The 18,603-nt window shown below is 29.9% G+C and overlaps 3 protein-coding genes across 4 annotated transcripts in view; 1 reads left to right on the plus strand and 2 right to left on the minus strand.

Moving 5' to 3' along the window:
• LOC140436437 (uncharacterized) overlaps window positions 1–2,702 on the minus strand; it is a 28,399-nt gene extending 25,697 nt beyond the window's left edge. The window contains exon 1 of one of the 2 annotated variants that reach the window (XM_072525260.1): window positions 2,575–2,702. The gene's annotated coding sequence lies outside the window, so the exon portion shown is untranslated. Of the gene's footprint in view, window positions 1–2,259; window positions 2,377–2,574 lie in introns of those variants that run through there. The other variant, XM_072525259.1, reaches the window with a different exon arrangement.
• A 912-nt stretch (window positions 2,703–3,614) lies between these two features.
• Window positions 3,615–5,255, plus strand: LOC140435489 (dnaJ homolog subfamily C member 9). Its single transcript, XM_072524222.1, has 3 exons — window positions 3,615–3,829; window positions 3,924–4,436; window positions 4,987–5,255. The coding sequence occupies exons 1-3, from the start codon at window positions 3,736–3,738 to the stop codon at window positions 5,145–5,147; spliced, it is 768 nt and encodes a 255-aa protein (XP_072380323.1). The 5' UTR covers window positions 3,615–3,735; the 3' UTR covers window positions 5,148–5,255.
• Window positions 5,256–8,926: 3,671 nt separating this feature from the next.
• LOC140435490 (proteasome subunit beta type-3-like) lies at window positions 8,927–10,242 on the minus strand. Its single transcript, XM_072524223.1, has 3 exons — window positions 10,083–10,242; window positions 9,348–9,913; window positions 8,927–9,034 (listed from the first exon to the last, which is right to left on the minus strand). The coding sequence occupies exons 1-3, from the start codon at window positions 10,083–10,085 to the stop codon at window positions 8,986–8,988; spliced, it is 618 nt and encodes a 205-aa protein (XP_072380324.1). The 5' UTR covers window positions 10,086–10,242; the 3' UTR covers window positions 8,927–8,985.
• Between the last annotated feature and the right edge of the window lie 8,361 nt (window positions 10,243–18,603).

The raw sequence follows: 18,603 nt of genomic DNA on the forward strand, positions 1-18,603 counted from the left end.
AACAAATAGATGCACTCAACATTTAAAAACAAATTGTGGTTCTAAAAATAAAACAATTTTGCTATAATCGAAATAAAAGAACAATTACAATAACATGAAAATATCAAAAATCACATTTTAACTAAATCGTTTATAACAAATGTTTAATGTGACACCCATTTATATTTTACAAACTTTTCTTTTATTTAGATTATAACAAAATGATTCTTTTTAGCATCACAATTTGTTTTCAAATGTTAAATGTGTATTTGTTTCAAGAAATTTTAATAAATAATATTATGTTTTTTGTTAATAGCGAGTAAAATTTCATTTGCGTAATAAATGCAATCCTATGGCCCAAAAACACTGACATAATTAATACACTATTCAACATAACTGTGCCTCTTCATTTTTAACTTCAAATTTTTCGAAAAATAATGACTTTATTGTTACAAATGATGATATTATTAATATAAAAACTATTGGAGAATAGAAAAATTGTACTGAAATAGCAATTCCACCAATGGAATAAAATTTGTGAATTTGGGAAGGGTCAGCCATTCACTTTCCCCTGTCATACACCTCTGTTAGTAGCCAGAAACGTTTATTTAACATAATTTAGTACAACAGTACCTACACTTTCTGTCAAGTATGACAAGGATATGTCAAATAGTTTTAAAGTACTGGATACAAATAGTTTTTAACTTATAACTCATTAGCCACATTTTATTTAAGTGATTTAGGTTAACTTAATATATTGAGCCCAGGAATCTAGTTAAAATATTTCCAATTATTAATGAAACACCCTGTATAGCACCCTATATATTAAAACCCAATAGTAAACTGGTGAGTATTTCAGTTAAGTAACAATACCAAAAAATAAATTTTCCAATATGTACCACAATATATGTGCCTAATGATCTTATTAATAGTTTTATGTAATATGGTATGTCATAGTTTAGACTGGTATGTGTGGGTTACACTTGGAACAGGTGTTTCCCAAAAAAAAAATTCTAAAGATGGTGGCACCATTGATTATTATGATTTTATGAATTGAAAAGATGTCATTTTTCAATTTTAATCCACAAATAGTAACTGCTTGAATTATTGATAATAAAAGTATAATTATTTTTTATTTAGTTCATGCAATTTTGTACATTTTTATGTTTTGAAAGAGTGTTACATTCATTATATTAGATTTGTTACCAATTTCTTGTATCAACATATTGGTTTTATCTGCTACTTTTATAATGTAATATAAGCCTTGTTAAATGTTTCTTTTCTGGCTGATATATTTAATTTCTATTTTGTGTAAATCTATAATGTAGTTTGACACAAATAACCTACATTTATGCATGTTCTAATTCATACCAAATTTAACAGTAGTATTCAATAGTATGGAACATGACTCACAGGTTATTACAGAAATTAACAGAAGAGATCTTTTACATATTACTTTATTTCCCCTACATTATACCCATGTAAAAATCATATATTTTGTACTTAAGTCAAAAAAAGTCATTCATATTTTATAATTGAAATGTTCACCTTCAAACATTATTGAAAAATATGAATAAATTGCAAATCCTGAATTAAATATTTTGTAAATTGTGGATTTATCAATGAAAATTTTAAATATACATGAATACAAATGCTAAATTATGATTTTGACTAAAACTTTTACAATTTAACATGTGGGGAATTTTTTATAACATTAGTCAAATTGTTAAAATTATTGTAAAAATATATAGTAATAATAATCAATAATGGGTTATACACTTTCGCTGAATAGAACCATAATTATCATTCTTAGCATGGGGTGCAGTACCTGCTTATCAAGATACAGATTACACAAAATAAGATATGAAAAAAAAACACTCTAGGTATACCTGAATTTTTTTTTTCAAAACATAACCTCTTAGATATTGGAATATGGTTTACAAAAACTAGACAAGTTTTAAATAAATTGTTTGCACGGCATACGCGAAGCCGCGCAGCAACACAAAAATAAACATTAATTAGTTAAAATTAGCTCAAGCACATCATTTCAACAAAATAAGTTTAACAAAACAAGCTCAAAAGATTACACATAAATATGAATCAGAGATAGTATGGTGTTTAAAAATAACGATTATTAAAATAAACATTATATAAAAGCACGCCTCGCCATTTTGGTTAACCCTTAAATAATGGCACGAAAAAATATTACAACAAAAACAATAACAGCAATAACAATCCATTACTTTATTATTTCTACGTATAGCGGTTTAATATTATTACCTCGTTATTCACAGAGAATTTTATAAACACTCAAATACTCGAAAAAAAATCTTAAAGATCGATAAAAACTTTTAATGCAAAATGTATCACTTAAATAATTATATTGCTTAACAGAACTCATCTAAGACTCGAGTCTACTGTAAAGTGCGCCTAAGAACGTATGTTAGAAGCATGTAAGGAACGAAACGTATGTCCTAGCTTGATACGGCGTTATACAATATTTACTTGCTCTCACAGGGGGTGTAGAAATGATTTTAAAATATAAACAACCCGATTTTAATCATATTTCACAAGACAGAAGAATTAAGTACTTACCGATTTTTGCATAAAACGTATTAAATTGTATAAAAACGAATCCAAACACAATTTTTTCTTAAATAAAAACTTTCTAAGGATTGAAAACACGATATTTATTTATAGATTTTCATTGCCGCCATTTGCAATCTGCCGGCTTGATACAGTCTGGAGTATAGACCTATAGACATTCATAACCAACCTAAAAATAAGAAAAAAACATTTTCGTCTTTGTTGCCTGAATGAAACGGAATGTAAATCTTTTGTTTATTGTACAAATTAATAAAACAAAAAGTATCAACATAAGAATTTGAAGGTTACACTGAAAATCTCGTACATTTAATATTGCATTTATTTGAAATATGAATGTTTGACTTAGACTGTACTGTAAACAATTGTTTTAGGGGTGGCAACGGGAAATTTACATAAAATTAGGGTGTGTGTCATGAAAGTAATTGAAAATACTTGAGCAGTTTCTCATTTATTATAACTGGAAAATATACAATATTTTGTCGGGAACTTATGAGTTTACAAACTAATATGTATCACACAAACAAAAAAACTTTATTAATAATTAAAAAAACAAATTAATTAACGTTTACAGCAAAAATAGTTTTTTTCTAACAAATATAAAATATATTAAATAGAAAATATTGAAAGATTCGTTTCCTGCTCATAAACAATTAAAGGTCAATAATTTAAAAATAAGCTCCCCTAACCTATGGTCAACCTATTTTAAAAGTGATTAAAATTAATCTTTTATCGGTTAATCTCGGAGATACAATGACAACATCGAAGTTGCCGGTTGTATATTTGTTTTATGAGTACTGTAAGAAAGTTGTTCTGTAGTTAAAAGTATCTTTAAAAAAATAATGAAAATTCAAAAGATATCTTAAAATAAACAGTTATCGTATTATTAAATCGACAGTAATGTAATACATATATTATTAATAATATAACGTAGACACGGATTTAGAAGGAACTTTTTCAATCAAAATGAAAGCATGCATGACATTTCTAGTAAAGTAGCTGGTAGCTGATGAAATCGTAGGCCATAAAAGCCTTGATTACATACTTTTGATTGTATAAAAACAATATTGTCAAATTTTAGCGGGACGTTTTTACATTACTCATTTTATGCCAGATTTGTTTCTAATTTGATCTGTTTTTTTCACTGAAATCATGGCGTCTTTTAAGTCACTTTGCGAAAAATATTTTGGTAGCAATAATTTTTATGAAATACTTCAAATTAAGTCAAATGCTTCTGAAAAAGAGAGTAAGTATTTTTATATTATATTAGGAAAATTGTTTTTCAATAACTATAACTATTAATATTTCGCTATTGTATTAATATTTTATGATTTTTCCAGTAAAAAAAGCGTATCATAGATTGTCCCTTCATGTCCATCCCGATAGGGTTACACATGACCAAAAGGAAATAGCAACAGAGAAGTTTAAAGTCCTGGGTAAAATTCATTCAATTTTACAAAACAAAGAAAAACGCAAGCTCTATGACGATGTTGGGGAATTTGACTATGACTTGGATACATCCTACAATTGGATGGATTATTGGAGGAACATGTTTAAAAAGATAGAACTTAAAGACATTCAAGAATATGAAAAAGAATATGTAGGCTCCGAGACTGAATATAGGGATATAAAGAAAGCTTACGAAGGTAGCAGAGGAAACATGGATTCTATTTTGGAAATGGTACCCTTCAGCAGTTGTGACAGTGAGCCTAGAATCATAGAAACTGTTCAGAAGATGGTTGACAATGGTGAGGTGGAAAGTTATAACACATTCTTTAACGAGAGCAAGCAAAGGAAGCTTAGAAGGAGACGAAAATGGGAATTGGAGAAAAAGGAAGCTGAAAAAGTTGAAAGTAAGTATATGTGAACAATTCAACTTTAAAACCTTGTAAGTATTCTAATCTAGATCTTTGAAATCCGTTATATGAACTGAAGTATTCCTATCTGTCAGTCAATTCCAGTTTTTAGCATATAACACTTTGTTTATAATATATTAATCTAAGGTCTTTTTGTCTAATATTTCTTTTAAGGTCTACCATCTTGTCATGCTTTACATTCCAAAGGCTTTTTTCTGCTATTTCCTTGTTGACATCAATACATTTTTAAATTAGTATTTGTTTTAATAATATTTTATAGTTAACTATTCTATTTTGGAGAAAAAAATTGCTTTTTTGGTGTGTTTTATTTATAGTTCACCATATTAGGTGCTTTATTGTAAACCACTTCTGTGGGAATGTTTCCTGAAAGTCAAGGAGCACTATATTGTTTGATTAAAAATTAAAGCATCAATTTAAGTCAAATCAGAATTACTTATGTTGTAATATGTATAATGTGTCATTTTATATTTATATGTATTTGTTATTACATTATTCTCGTATCACTCCTACATGTAATTTTTTGCAGTGAATGAGTTAGAAAAAGAAATGGACAAAAGTATGAAAGAAAGAGCAGCCAATTTTGAGAACTTCATGAACGATCTGGAAGCAAAATATGCTCCTAAAAGTAAACAAAGAAAAAGTATTACTGATGGTAGCAGGTCTAACAAGAAAAGAAAAACTAAATAATATATTATATTTATAACTAGATTGTAACTGTGTTGCTTATTTGATAAACCATATTTGGTATACATGATCTGTATTTGTATTTCAATAAAAAAATTTAATTAATAGTGATTGACATTTTTTTTAACATATTGTGGGTTTGGTGAAGAGACTGATTAATTCAAAATAGTCCATTTCAAGAAAATCGCCTGTGTTTTATGCCGTCTCAGCTATAAATAAGTATGCTATCTCCATCATAGACAAAAAATCCATTCTCTGGCATGTTTATAAGTATTATTTCCTCCAGTTGCACATTAATGATGTTATTCTGCCGAACAGCAAAATGTAAATAGTAGAATGAAGGATATTTAAAATGTAAGACATGGCATTTGCCCAAATTACATTGAAAAACGTCAACACTGTGGTGTCTAAATTAATAATAGAAAACTCAGCCAAGCAAAAGAAGTCACCTTCATTTTATCTCTAATTATTATACTAAAGAGACAGTTACTCAGGCACATCCAAATCAATGATGCATGTGCATTAAACTAATAGATTGAAGCATGTTTAAAATTTCCTCAAGTATTCCTCTCAGAAAATTACTTTCACGCCGCCTATGTCCACGAACTTTACTAGACCCATTAGAAATAGTTTGATGACACAGTTTATGTTCCTTTCTCTCATTATCTTTCATTGGCTAAATAGAAACTCTGCCTCTTAACAAAGAAGTTCATATTGTCTAACAACACAGCTTATTTTCTAAGAAAATCTAAAATGTGGCTCTTCTATGAAATGACTTTCTCAGTCAGGAGAAAGTAGGGAAGTATATGAAATAAGACCGCACCGGACTTGTCAATTAAGTACCATTTTCGCTTGGCACTCTCCCTCTTTTTTATCACTAGTTGGTCTAAATTTCGAAAATCGAATTCATTTTTGTTGTGGTTCCTGTTGCATGCGGTTGTGTTCATCAAACGGCGGTAAGTATAATTTCAATTCACCATTATCCATCTATCTTCATACAGTGCTTCCTACAGTAAATTTTCTCTCTTGTCGTTGCAGACACGAGTCAACCTTGCTGTTCTCTTTTGTTACCTGAGTCACTGACGTTGCTTCAGAGTACTTTCGCTTTGCTGCCTGCCTGACCGACGCCGCCTCTGACGTCTTCCTTTTTGTACCTATAGTTCTTTTACGGTATCTTTTTCGTATTATTCTCGTTGTCTTTTTTTATCTCCCTCGTGTCTGTTAACTTTATCTATTCCCTATCCATAGATAGGATGGCGCCCTAAATTATCTTTTCTTCTCTTTCTCTTCCGCACCTCATTCGTGTATCTCTTGTATTTGAGCAAAGAACCCCGACCAAGATACCTCTACCAGACTGACTGGACTCTGTCCATAAAGAGGGTACAAGATATTCACAAACCTATATCACAATTTAAACAATATAAATGGATCTGAGCATGTAAGAATATAAACTCCATAAAATGGAAAACAGACGAATGAAATAAAAACTCTCCAAATATAAATCATGTAGACAACAAATTTCAGAACTAGTATATGATGGCCAGCCATATAATATAGATGTATAAAAATGCAATGCTTTTGCAAAGTATCTTGAAAAATCTTATGAATTTAGTGAAGACAATAATTTTCGTAGAGATCAGGTGGATAATTGGTGTGGAAATTTTTATAAGAACAGTCATAATCCAATAATGCCCCTCAGAAAAATATGACAGAAAAAGCAGCTCCAGACAAAAATTCCATCAATCATAAAATCCTTAGGTCATGTTATTCATAAGAAAAAAGGCAGTACCTACTGTAGACTGGCGTGAAACTTCATACTGTTTTCTGTATTTTGAAAATTTAAATAATATATTTAAAATTCAATAAATTACGTTTGCTCCTAACGCCACCTGTTAACGTATTAACAAAGCATAAGATCGAGTTTTAAATTATATTTTTTACTGATCACCAAATTGCATCAAATTTTTTAGGATCAACAAAATTTTCAAAAGAATTAAAACTTAAATTTTTAAAATGATATACTTATTGCATGAAAGTTCCGGTCTTTTCACCTCCAGATAAGTATTGTCCTGACAGATAGTTATCTAATGGATAGATTTATTTATAAAATAAAATGTACCTGTATTTTCACGTCAAATTATGTTGCTGTTACTTATCTGTAAGAAAAATGTAAAATTGATTTCATAGCACACCAATATTTAATCAATTGTCAAAGAAATCACAATAATGTTTTAATATCTCTTTTGATTATACAATTTGTGATGGCAGGAATTAAATTATGTAAAAAAAGTTTAATAACGAATAAAAAAACAATACATGTTTAATGATTCTTCTCAGGTTTTTCCATAACACTAAAATATTATATAAGGTTAGCTCAAACATCTTCAACTTCAAAAAGTTCAATAATGTCTTCATTTAGCAATTCATCTTCAAAAGTGTCTTAATTTTGATCTCTCACTAGGTTATACTCATAGAATGTTGCTGTAGATTAGAATGGTTAAATCTTTTCAACCTTACAGCCACTTCCACTGGATGAAATAGCACCTAAACCTTCTCTTCCATACATAAAAAGTTATGCTGCATATCTGGTTCTAATATGAAATTCATTATGGAAATTGGATTGTTTAGTGGACCTCTTAAAAATGGCTTTACTTTATAATCAGAATTTCCTTGTAAGAACCCATTTTTATTATCTCCATTTAAACTTCTTATCAAGAATCCAGAATTATGTATTTCTACCTGGTAGGTACCTAAAAAAACATATCCAAGAAGTATCATGAAATTGTCAGAATTTAAAATCAATATTCCATATACTTATTGTTCACATTTTGGGTCTGTGCTCCTGTCTTTTTGACACTCCTTGCTCAAGTGATTTTCTCCACACTCAGCACATCTTGATCAGCAGTGGCAGGCCTGTGATCTATTTCAGTGTCTTTTTTCATTTTTATGTTGTCTTCCTCCTTGGCAGTGACCAAAAAGAGCAGATTTCAATAGAAATTCAGCAACGATTTTATCCCTTATGCCTGAATATGAAAGATGAAATCAAGGGGAGTAAAATACGAAAAACTGTGGGGTTTCCTGAGGAAATTTAAGAAAATCTTCTTGCATAAAAATTTTTTCTCCCTTATGCCATTTTACAAATCGATAGAGAATTGATTCTATTTTTAAAAACTTCATTCAAACTCTCTCTACAAAAATTTAATATGTATGCATCTGCTGGCTACAGCTCACAACAAATATACAATATCGTTATAGATTTCTTGTCAGACACATGCACAGTTTTATAAGATTTATACTCAAGCATGAAACTTTTCATGATCATGTAGATTTGCATCCTTCGTTTATTCTAAAATGTCTTGATGGGACCCTAGACGAGAAGCAAGTGAGCCCATATATGTTTCCATATCATATTTTGTTTTATTAATTTTGTATTAGGAATAGGATTGTGTATTTGTCTGATTAGAGAATCTATTGCAACTGGCTGAATGACTAATACCTATGCCATTAAAAAAAATTAATTTTGGCATAAGGGATACTGTTTTAGTTTCAACATTTTTAAAAAATGTTACCTTGGAAAAGTTGTGGAAAATACAGAAAACTTGATTTTTAGAAAAAAACAAACACTCTAAATTTCCTTTTCTTTTTGTTTATCTCCTTTGATATTTTCAGTACACAAAATTGTGGTTGAACTTTGTATTGAAATCTGACTGTCTATATTATTATTGTTAAAAAAGGTTTAGATAATAGTTATTAGACTAAAATATGAAACATAAGCAAACACATCTTATCAAATAGTTTATTTTATCAATTAAATATAAATGAAAAAAGATACAATAATCAACTAGTCCATACGTGTCTTCAAATTTTTTACAGTGACCTTATCTTTTTCTCTGAAAAATAAAAGAAAACTGTTGATGATTTATTCAAAAATATTATTTAGTAGGATATTAAAAGATTCATATACAATCCCATAAAATTATATAGAACCTACCCTTTTTGTGTTAAATCTATACATAGTAAGAAGCCATTTACTCAACATTTGCTAAACAAAAATACCCATAATTTGAAAAACCCTAATGGATTCACATAAAAAAAGAAAGTGTAAAAGAAAGAGTGGGGTATGTCAATATTTATTTAATTAGTAACTACAATCAAAGAATATTGCTACAATTGCTATTCTTTGCTACAATATTTGATACTTACATGATGTATACTGTAGCTCCCCAACCAGAAATGGCATCTCTGTCAAAGGCATTAATGAGTGCTTGAGAGATTGTTTCAAAAAGATCTTCAGGTCCTAGGTTAGGTTCCCAAAGTGCTTCACACATACCATACAACTGTGCTGAGGCTGTTCCACCAACAACAAAGTCTGAAGGTTGGTTTATACAACCAATTAAATCCATATTACAGATAAAAGGTTCATAAGTACCAGGTAGAAGTCCAGCTACTACAGGTTCCACAAAAAATGGCCCAAATCTTTTTTCATACAACATATTTGATATCATAGACGCAAATACTTTTGGAGATATTTTTCGATTTTCCTTAAGTTCATACAAGTTTTTTCGGAAACGGAGTTTTTCCATAACTGTTTGGGTATCTGTTGCTAATCCTGGAAGACCTACATATAAATGTGGTCCCATTTCAAAGATTTTTTGGAAATTTGTAGCTACTGTTTGGGCTTGAATGCCAAACCGCCTATCTGCTGCAATGGCTACACAGTTTTCTCCCTTCATCGCCACCATAGCACCACCATTGTAAGCTAGAATGGACTAAAACATAATGCTTTAAACAATGTCACAACTTTTGTTATATATAGAAGGGTTATTTTATTTTATATATACAGTGAATATCTTACCCTAGCCAAGTATAAAACATATTTAATATTTAGATAAAAAATTACTTAATACTATTAATAAAATTTTGCCAGTAAATAATTACCATTTTGCCCAGTAAAATTTAAACTCCTTCCGTTAAAGAATTTACTTAAGCTTTTTGTCAAAACTGCTGAATAATGTCTGGAATTCAAATAATTGTAAAATAATATTTATGAAACTAAAGATGATTGGCAGAAGTATAGAGAAAGTGCCTGAAGTTGGCTATATATAAACGTCATGTCAAATTTGTGTTTGCGGTATTGCCATGTCCCTATTATCTATATGTTTTATGCCTCAAATATGCTTTGAAACAGTACATTTTTATTATATTGTTTTATGAAATCGGGTATTTTTAAAAAATTTTAAATTTAAATGAAACACGAACGAATGAATATTTGTTTCTTTTGATATTAGTTGCAGCTAGTTATTAGAAAAAAAATTATAATTGGCCTTTGGTAGATTAGCAAATAGACTTGGCAATACTGTCAACAATTTGAAAACACTAAATAATAAATTTTCCTGTTTTCCTCCCGAAATTTTTTAATGGATTTTAAAAAATTTCGCCTCCATAAAATAATCTCTTCTCGTTCTAATAAAGCACTGTTTCTACCCCTACGTATGTATTTAAAATCTAATGATTTTAGAAATTTATGGAAAGTACTGCGTTTAAAATTTGGCAAGCTTTCGTCGTCGTTAACAGCTGCAAGAACTTTGTCTATAGTTGGTATTTTGTTGCGAAAAAAAAATGGATGTACAATTCGACGAATAGAAATTTTATCAAAATCGTCTATTTTGTGAAGTATGGTTTTTCTGGGTTTGTTCTTTTTCGGTGAAGAAAATCCTCCTGTACTTTTCTGTTCCCGAATAATTCTGTACACAGAAGCTTCACCTACTCCGCTGGTAGAAGCAGTTTGTTTAACTATTTCCGATATTAAAGCTTCAGGACGCGATTCCGTTGTCGATTTATAAATATTATATATAACGCTTTTTTCCGTACTACTAAATGCACGTAATTTTGAACGCTTTTTTGGGGTTAATTCCTCAACAGAATCTGTAGAACTCGACATTGTTTGTAAAACTGAAAATTAGACAGCAAACTGTAAACAGTGTAAAAAAATAAATATAAAAGCAAACAATAGAAAGCATAAATAAACACCCACTAAGTTCGATTAAACGCGCCGAAATGTACAATTATTACCACGAAAGCTATCTTATCAACTGAACTTATAGCGAGTTTATACACGCAAGAATTTGCTGACGACAGTATTTGTTGGTTCAAACAAAATCAAACAGTAACTGATTATGGCAGTGTTAACAGTGGCGGTGTTTTATTTCATTGTAAATAGGAACGTGTTACAAATTGCTATTTAATTTTAAAATGGAAAAATTTCTTTTGCATAAAACCAACAAGATGAATCCAGATAAGTACAACATATTATTAATTTTGGATTTCCGATTTACCAAAAAAATATGTTTAAAAAAGTATGTATTAGCAAACGTTAAATCCGGACCTGGCAAATTTGGCAACGCCTTGTTGTTTTGGCGCACTATCTCTTCTCGTTGGATAGAGTTTAGTTGCCAGATTGCAACAGATGTTTAGCAGATTTCAATGTTATGACTATTTTCTTATAATTTTGGGATGAAATGCTACCTGAATACCGTTTTGTTAATGTATTAGCTAGTTACTGGAAGTTTTTAGATCGTTACTACATTTAAATTGTGTGAATTTGTGTATTTTATATACAAAATTTAAATTTAAAATAATGCCTACAACAATTATTGTTGAACCTGAAAGGGTGTTAAATGTACAAGAATTGCGGGAAGAACGTTTTAATTTAAGCGATTTAAGTTTTATAAGTGCGTTTGACGCTTTAGTGTGGTGCGTAATTTGATTAAAAATAGCATCCTTACATTAAAGTTAATTTAAATTATAATAAATTAAATTTAAATTAATTAAACTTCTTTTTATATTATTTCGCATATATTCCGTGATTTATTTGTGATATGGCAATCCTGCCAAATTCAAATCTGTCCGTCATTTGTAGCTAACTTCATCGGCACTTTCTCTATACTTTTGCCAGATGATTTGACAAATTAGAGACACAGGCACAATACTAAAGAATATAGACGCATCGCATATTTCAGAGTATATTATAATTATATATTTTTTTTTATGTACTATGTATACATTCTTGCGTAGCGTGCGTCTATATTCTTTGACTGTAGGTAGATTCTGATTCGTTGTGATTAAATGATCTGACTTGACATTTGACAGATATTGTCAATATAATATCAAATTAAGCGTCTATATTCTTTGATAATATTTTTGACTATCACAGAATACACCAACAACAAGAAGCGAAAGCTTTGTCGGTACGTGACAGCGAGCTCTACTCTACCTAATAATATATAGTATATAGAAACAGTGGCGGGTCCAAGGGGGGGGTCACAGGGGCCATGAACACCCCCAAAACAAAATTAAATATGAATCAAATAATCCTAAAAAAATAATTTAAAACCCATCAACCTTATAAGCAGGAAGTCAAGAGTTGAAGAAATGATTCAAACTCATTTATTCTACGGTTAAGTGTAGAATTATACGAAAGTCTTTTTAAACTGCTCTTTAAAAAAATCAACAATTCTAAATACAGTAATACCTCGACTAAGACATCCACGAATTCAGAGTTAGCGATTTTCAAATTTTGTCAATTTGTCATTTGAGTGCCAGAGAATCGTTCGATTATCGATGAGATAGAATTTCCGATAGAGATGGAAAACTTCCTGATTGTATTTTAGAAGTATTAGAAAATTGCGTTATTCACATGTATCCAAATATCAGAATATTTCTGCTGAAGTTAATTACACTGCCAGTCAGTGCAGCAACAGCAGAGCGTTCTACGCTTAAGCGTCTAAAGACTTGGATTAGAAATAGAACTTCGTAGGAAATGTTAACTGGTTTAGCACTCATCAATGTGCATCTTGAAATTTCTCTAGATGTAGATGTAATCAAAAAGCGATTTGCTAAATCGGATAGGCGAAAAGAATACATTTTATAAAATTATATAATATTATATCTTATAAAATTATATAATACTTATTTTATTCTTACAGTATTTTTAACCACTGAACTTTTATTTACCACTAGTTACCGGCTGTTACTGACAATTCTTGAGAAAAATTTCAATACCGAGTAAAAAAATATTTCACTCGCTTGTAGCCTAATATGCCTAATTATAGAAATAACTATTCTTAAGTTATATTATGTTTTTTGTTAAATAAATTAATTTAAATAAATTGCTCTCTATCTTAAGCTGTTCTTAGTATCGAATGTGTGTCCATGCCTGTCCAGTGTCTTACATTCTTCAGCCAGGAGCATTTTCTTCTTTCTGGACCTCTTTTTTCTTCTGCTTTCCCTTCCATTATGAGTCGTAGAAAGTTATATTTTTCTCCTCTGTAAATATGTCCTACATCACTCGTTTTTCTGTTGTTTACAATATTTAGGAGTTCTCTCAGTCTTCATTACTCTCAGCACCTCGTTGTTGGCCACGTGCTCTGTCCACGAAATTGTCAGCATCCTTCGAAAAACACACATTTCAAAGGCTTCTATACGGATCATACTCTTAATTCCGAGAGTCCATATTTCCACTCCGTATAGCAATAAGGAATAAATGAATGTTTTTACAAATTGATATCGGATATCCAACGATAAGATAAAGTTTATTAAGAATGTTTAATACATTCATTACTTACATTGAGTTATTGCATTAAAATTAGTTAACGTGGGTTTATACTTATTTATCCTTGGTTTGTTCTTGATTTTGTAGCCATAGGATAGGTGGGTTTAAATTAATTGTCTTTAAAATACCTAGTTTAAATTGAAAGTCCTTGATTTTTCAGTATTTATATTTTAATAACTTTCCTATGGTTTAATAGTTTTGTACACTTGATTTTACTGCCATAGAGTATGTTGGTTTAAATTTTTTTTTTCTGGTTTAAGTTTAAGATCCCTTAATGTTGTATCCTTCTTTGGACCCGTAGAGTATTTGGGTTTTAATAATTTCTCATTCGTTTAGTATACCGCTTAAAATAATTATTGAGAAAATGGTTCCCTTACATAAGGCACTAATGATATCAATCATAAAGGTGCACAAATCTAAATCCTATATCAAAATCACCCTCAAGACCCATGACCCCCCCCCCAACCGACAAAAATTTTATGTGGGATCGGCCACTGAAAGGTGCAAAAATCTAAATCCTGTATCAAAATCACCCTCAAGACCCATGACCCCCCCCCTGACAAAAATTTATGGATCCGCCACTGTATAGAAACAGCTCTACATTAAGTTTTGAATCATAGGCTAGCCATCTGTGGATAGATCGCACCTATTATTCCATTTATTTTTGAAATAATTAGCTATCCAATATTAGGTGACTTTCCTCTATTTAGATTATATTTTTGATTTCCCGATAACCTACAATATAATAACGAACACAATTTATTTACCAGGTAACTTTTTATTCAGTACATTATTTGGCAAATAAATATTTTGTGTCAGGTAATTTTAATTTATTTTATCTGTTCAGATTTCTTTCCTAGGTCACGCTAGAATTTTAAATCTGAACTAACATAAAACTTTAAACTATTTTATACTAAATCATACCTTAAAAATAATAATATTATTTATTAATTATATTAATATATAATTAAAATTTCTTATATTAATAATTTAACGTACCATTGAAATGTCAAATGGTGGTAGTTCAGATTTCTTTCCTAGATGGCGTCGTTAGTTTACTGTACAAACAGTGTGACTTGTCATCATAGCCTTGTACAGTGTAGGTAAAAGTTTATGGTCGGTATGGTAAAATTTAACAGGATATCTAACACAGATATAAAATCATATTTTCAGCGAATACGACAAAGATAACAATCATATTTCCCCTTGGTCTCCCCTCCATATTTGACGCCCATTGCCCATTGGTGAGACGATTAGTTCCGATCAGAGATATTTTACATATCTCTGGTTCCGATCCTAATATAAGAAACTAGAGGTGGTTCGTTGACATTTTAAATATACAAATAGTACTTACATTTACATTACACATTATTAAATCGCGAATCGTCTAAATTGACATTTAAAAACTTTAAATGTCATTTAAAAAGTTTTTCCACTTTTCTTGTTAGCCGTATTCTTTTATTTAAATTAAACCAGATTTTAAACATGTTTTCACAAGGAACAGATTTTGTTACAATACTACAATATTTTATGAATATAGTGGTTAAGTTAGGATACACATGGCGATGGTTTTTCCACCACTGTAATGGACAGTTCCAATCTCCGTTCGAATTTTTTTGTGGGTATATATCATCAGACAAATACATGTCGACTTCTTTTATATCTCTCGATACAGATGTATGTTTAGATGAGTCATGTCCAATTCATCAAAAATACATCATAGATTTAAGTCATCTTTATCAGTTTCTTTTTCTTGTACTGGTTGATTTTCAATAGTACAATCTTCTTTTTCTTTTTTTATAGAAGTAACCAGCTTCTTAACTCTTTCTTTTGTTTTTTTACCTTCATTTTTATTAGAAAATCCCTGCATTTTAAATTATTATTTGTCATTTTTGAATCTACGGTTTCTCACTGGTAAGCCAACTAGTTGATGGTTGATTCAAAAAAACTACGTTTTAAAGAGAGGAGCAACGAACACTTTACGTCGACGAGGACGATTAGTTGATCTGAGAGACTACTACAAAACTAAAAATAACTCTTTCGGGACAGTGGACAGTCGAGCTATCAGTTAACGTTGAAAATAAAATAACTAGGTATTCGGATTATTGAATGAGTTTCGATTTACGATTGATCTGCATTTTCGAAGGTGATGGATACTTCCATTAATAAAAATATTAGTTTAGAGTAAAAGAAACAAATAGATATGGATTTACTAAACCTATGCAAAGACTCGTTTCATCCGTTTTCCATAGTTGAAGAACGAGCTTTTAAAAAGTTTGCAGGGTGGATTCCTGGATATAAACCACCAACAAGAAAAACTTTGTAAGGTTCATTACTTTAGGAATTTAACAGAAAATTTAGAATTTAAAACGGTTTTATTAGGCTGCTGCCATTATTCAGAATTCAGAAAACATCGCATTTGAAATTAGTGAAATTATTAATAAGTGGGGTCTAAAACCAAAAGTACATTTTGCAGTAACTGATAATGCCTCAAATATGGTCAAAGCTATTAAATATGTTTTGGAATGAAAACATTTAAATTGTTTTGCTCATACGTTAAATTTATTGGTGGAGGACGCACTTAAATGCTGTCGTGTACAAATAGATGAAATAAAAAGTCTTTTTTCGACAATTCGGCAAAAAACACATTTTAAAAAAAGTACCTTATCTTCAAAAATGCTTTTAAATATCAATCACAACATAACAAAGTTCCCAAACGGCCAATCCAAGACGTGGAAACTAGGTAGAACTTCACCTATTACATGTTAAAAAGAATGATCGAGTTAGAAGAGGCAATCCGTTCCACATTGGTATTAGTTAATACAGACTTAGACCAAATCTAAATAATGAAGACTGGATTATTTGTTCTCAACTTTCCCAAATTTTACGGCCTTTTAAAGAAATAACAAGTACAATGAGTGGCCAAAAATACTTGAAGAGTAGTTCAGTGATTGTTATGGTACGCTGCCTGCAAGAATCTTGCAATAAAATTTTAGCAAACGATAACCTTACATCCATAGTATCCGACGTAGTACAATTACTAATATCGGGTTTAGCAAAAAGTGGCACATTGTCATTATATACATTTATGGATTCACGATTTAAAGTGCAGGGATTTTCTGATAAAAATGAAGCTAAAAACACAAAAGAAAGAGTTAAGAAGCTGGTTACTTCTATAATTAAAGAACAAGAAGATTGTACTAATGAAAATCAACCAGTACAAGAAAAAGAAACCGATAAAGATGACGTAAGTATTTTTGATCAATTAATTGTACATGACTCATCTAAACGTACACCTGTATCGAGAGTCCATTACAATGGTGGAAAAACCATCACCATGTATATCCGAACTTAACCACTATATTCATAAAATATTGTGAAAAATGTTCAAAATTTGATTTAATTTTAAATAAAAGAAGAATACGGTTAACAAGAAGTAAAGTAGAAAAACTTATGTTTTTAAATGTCAATTTAGACGATTCGCGATTTAATAATAACGTGTAATGTAAATGTACGATTTACTATTTGTATTGTTTACTTTATTTTTCAAGTTATAATAAATATATCCTTCATTCGTTTCTTTCACTTCAATAAATATACACATAAACGATAATATCCATTATGTTTGTTTATTTGAAACTACTGGTAACAATCAACTAGTTACTTGTTTACGAAAAACGATTCAATTTCGTTAACGATAAAAATGTCAACGTCCCACCTCTAGTTTCTTATTTATCGCATGTGGAATACCGGTTTTGAAGTTGCTGAAATGGTATTGCTGGTGCAACGCGACGTTGCCAAATAATTTTGTATGAAGCTTTTTTTATTGTTGGCGTTATAATGCCGTTTATTATTTTTATTGGAAATAAGGCATAATGTGACTTTAAAATAAGCTTATTTTGATGTTTAGATTTTTAATTCGGAAATCGTACTTAAAATACGAAACATTAATAAATTTTATTTATATAAAACGATTTCCGAAGTGGAAATCAAAATGTTAAATAACACTTATTGTAAAGTAAAATTGTGGCATATTTTCAATAAAAAACAGTAAGCTGCTATTTAAATCCATTTCGCCCAAATTTTATTATCTTAGAACATTGTTCAAATGCTAAAAAGACAACAGGTCAAATGAAACCAATAAGTTTGGCAACGTTAAATTTCCCCTTTTTTATTTCCACTCATGTATTTTCGGTGATATTTAAAGGGCGGACCTAATATACCTCTCTTTTTAAACAGGTGTTTCTCACTCCATCTCACATAAGGTCCATACCGACCATAAACTTTTACCTACACTGTATATAAATTCTTCCAATTTTAAATGTATGAAAAATGTGAGTTTGATAAACTACGTTATGAACGTAGTGATCCTGCAGTGGGATCTTGTACTATAGGGAATCTGGAATGTATCGTTTCAAAAACAAAATATGATTGACTCATTGGTTGAAATGTCAGTAGTTCAGATGGCGTTTGGATTTTTAATCTAAACTAACATAAAGCTTTAAATTATTTTGTATTAAATTCTACCTTAAAAATATTATTAAAATTAAATAGATTAATATGTAATTAATACATTATTATTAAATAAACATATCGTTTCTAGAAACAAAATATGATTGAAATATCAAATGGTGGTAGTTCAGATTTCTTTCCTAGATGGCGTCGTTAGTTTACTGGACAAACGGTGTGACTTGTCATCATAGCCTTTTATATAGATAGATAATAATAATATTGACTATACAGCGTTGCCGGTACGGCCACTGGTTATATATGAAAGGTTAAGGCTTAGTGCTTAACAACAGATGAGCACAATTAATAAAGATATAATATAAATAAAACACATGAAGA

This window comes from Diabrotica undecimpunctata, chromosome 3, assembly GCF_040954645.1.
Source record: "Diabrotica undecimpunctata isolate CICGRU chromosome 3, icDiaUnde3, whole genome shotgun sequence".
NCBI classification, from domain to species: Eukaryota; Metazoa; Arthropoda; class Insecta; order Coleoptera; family Chrysomelidae; genus Diabrotica; species Diabrotica undecimpunctata.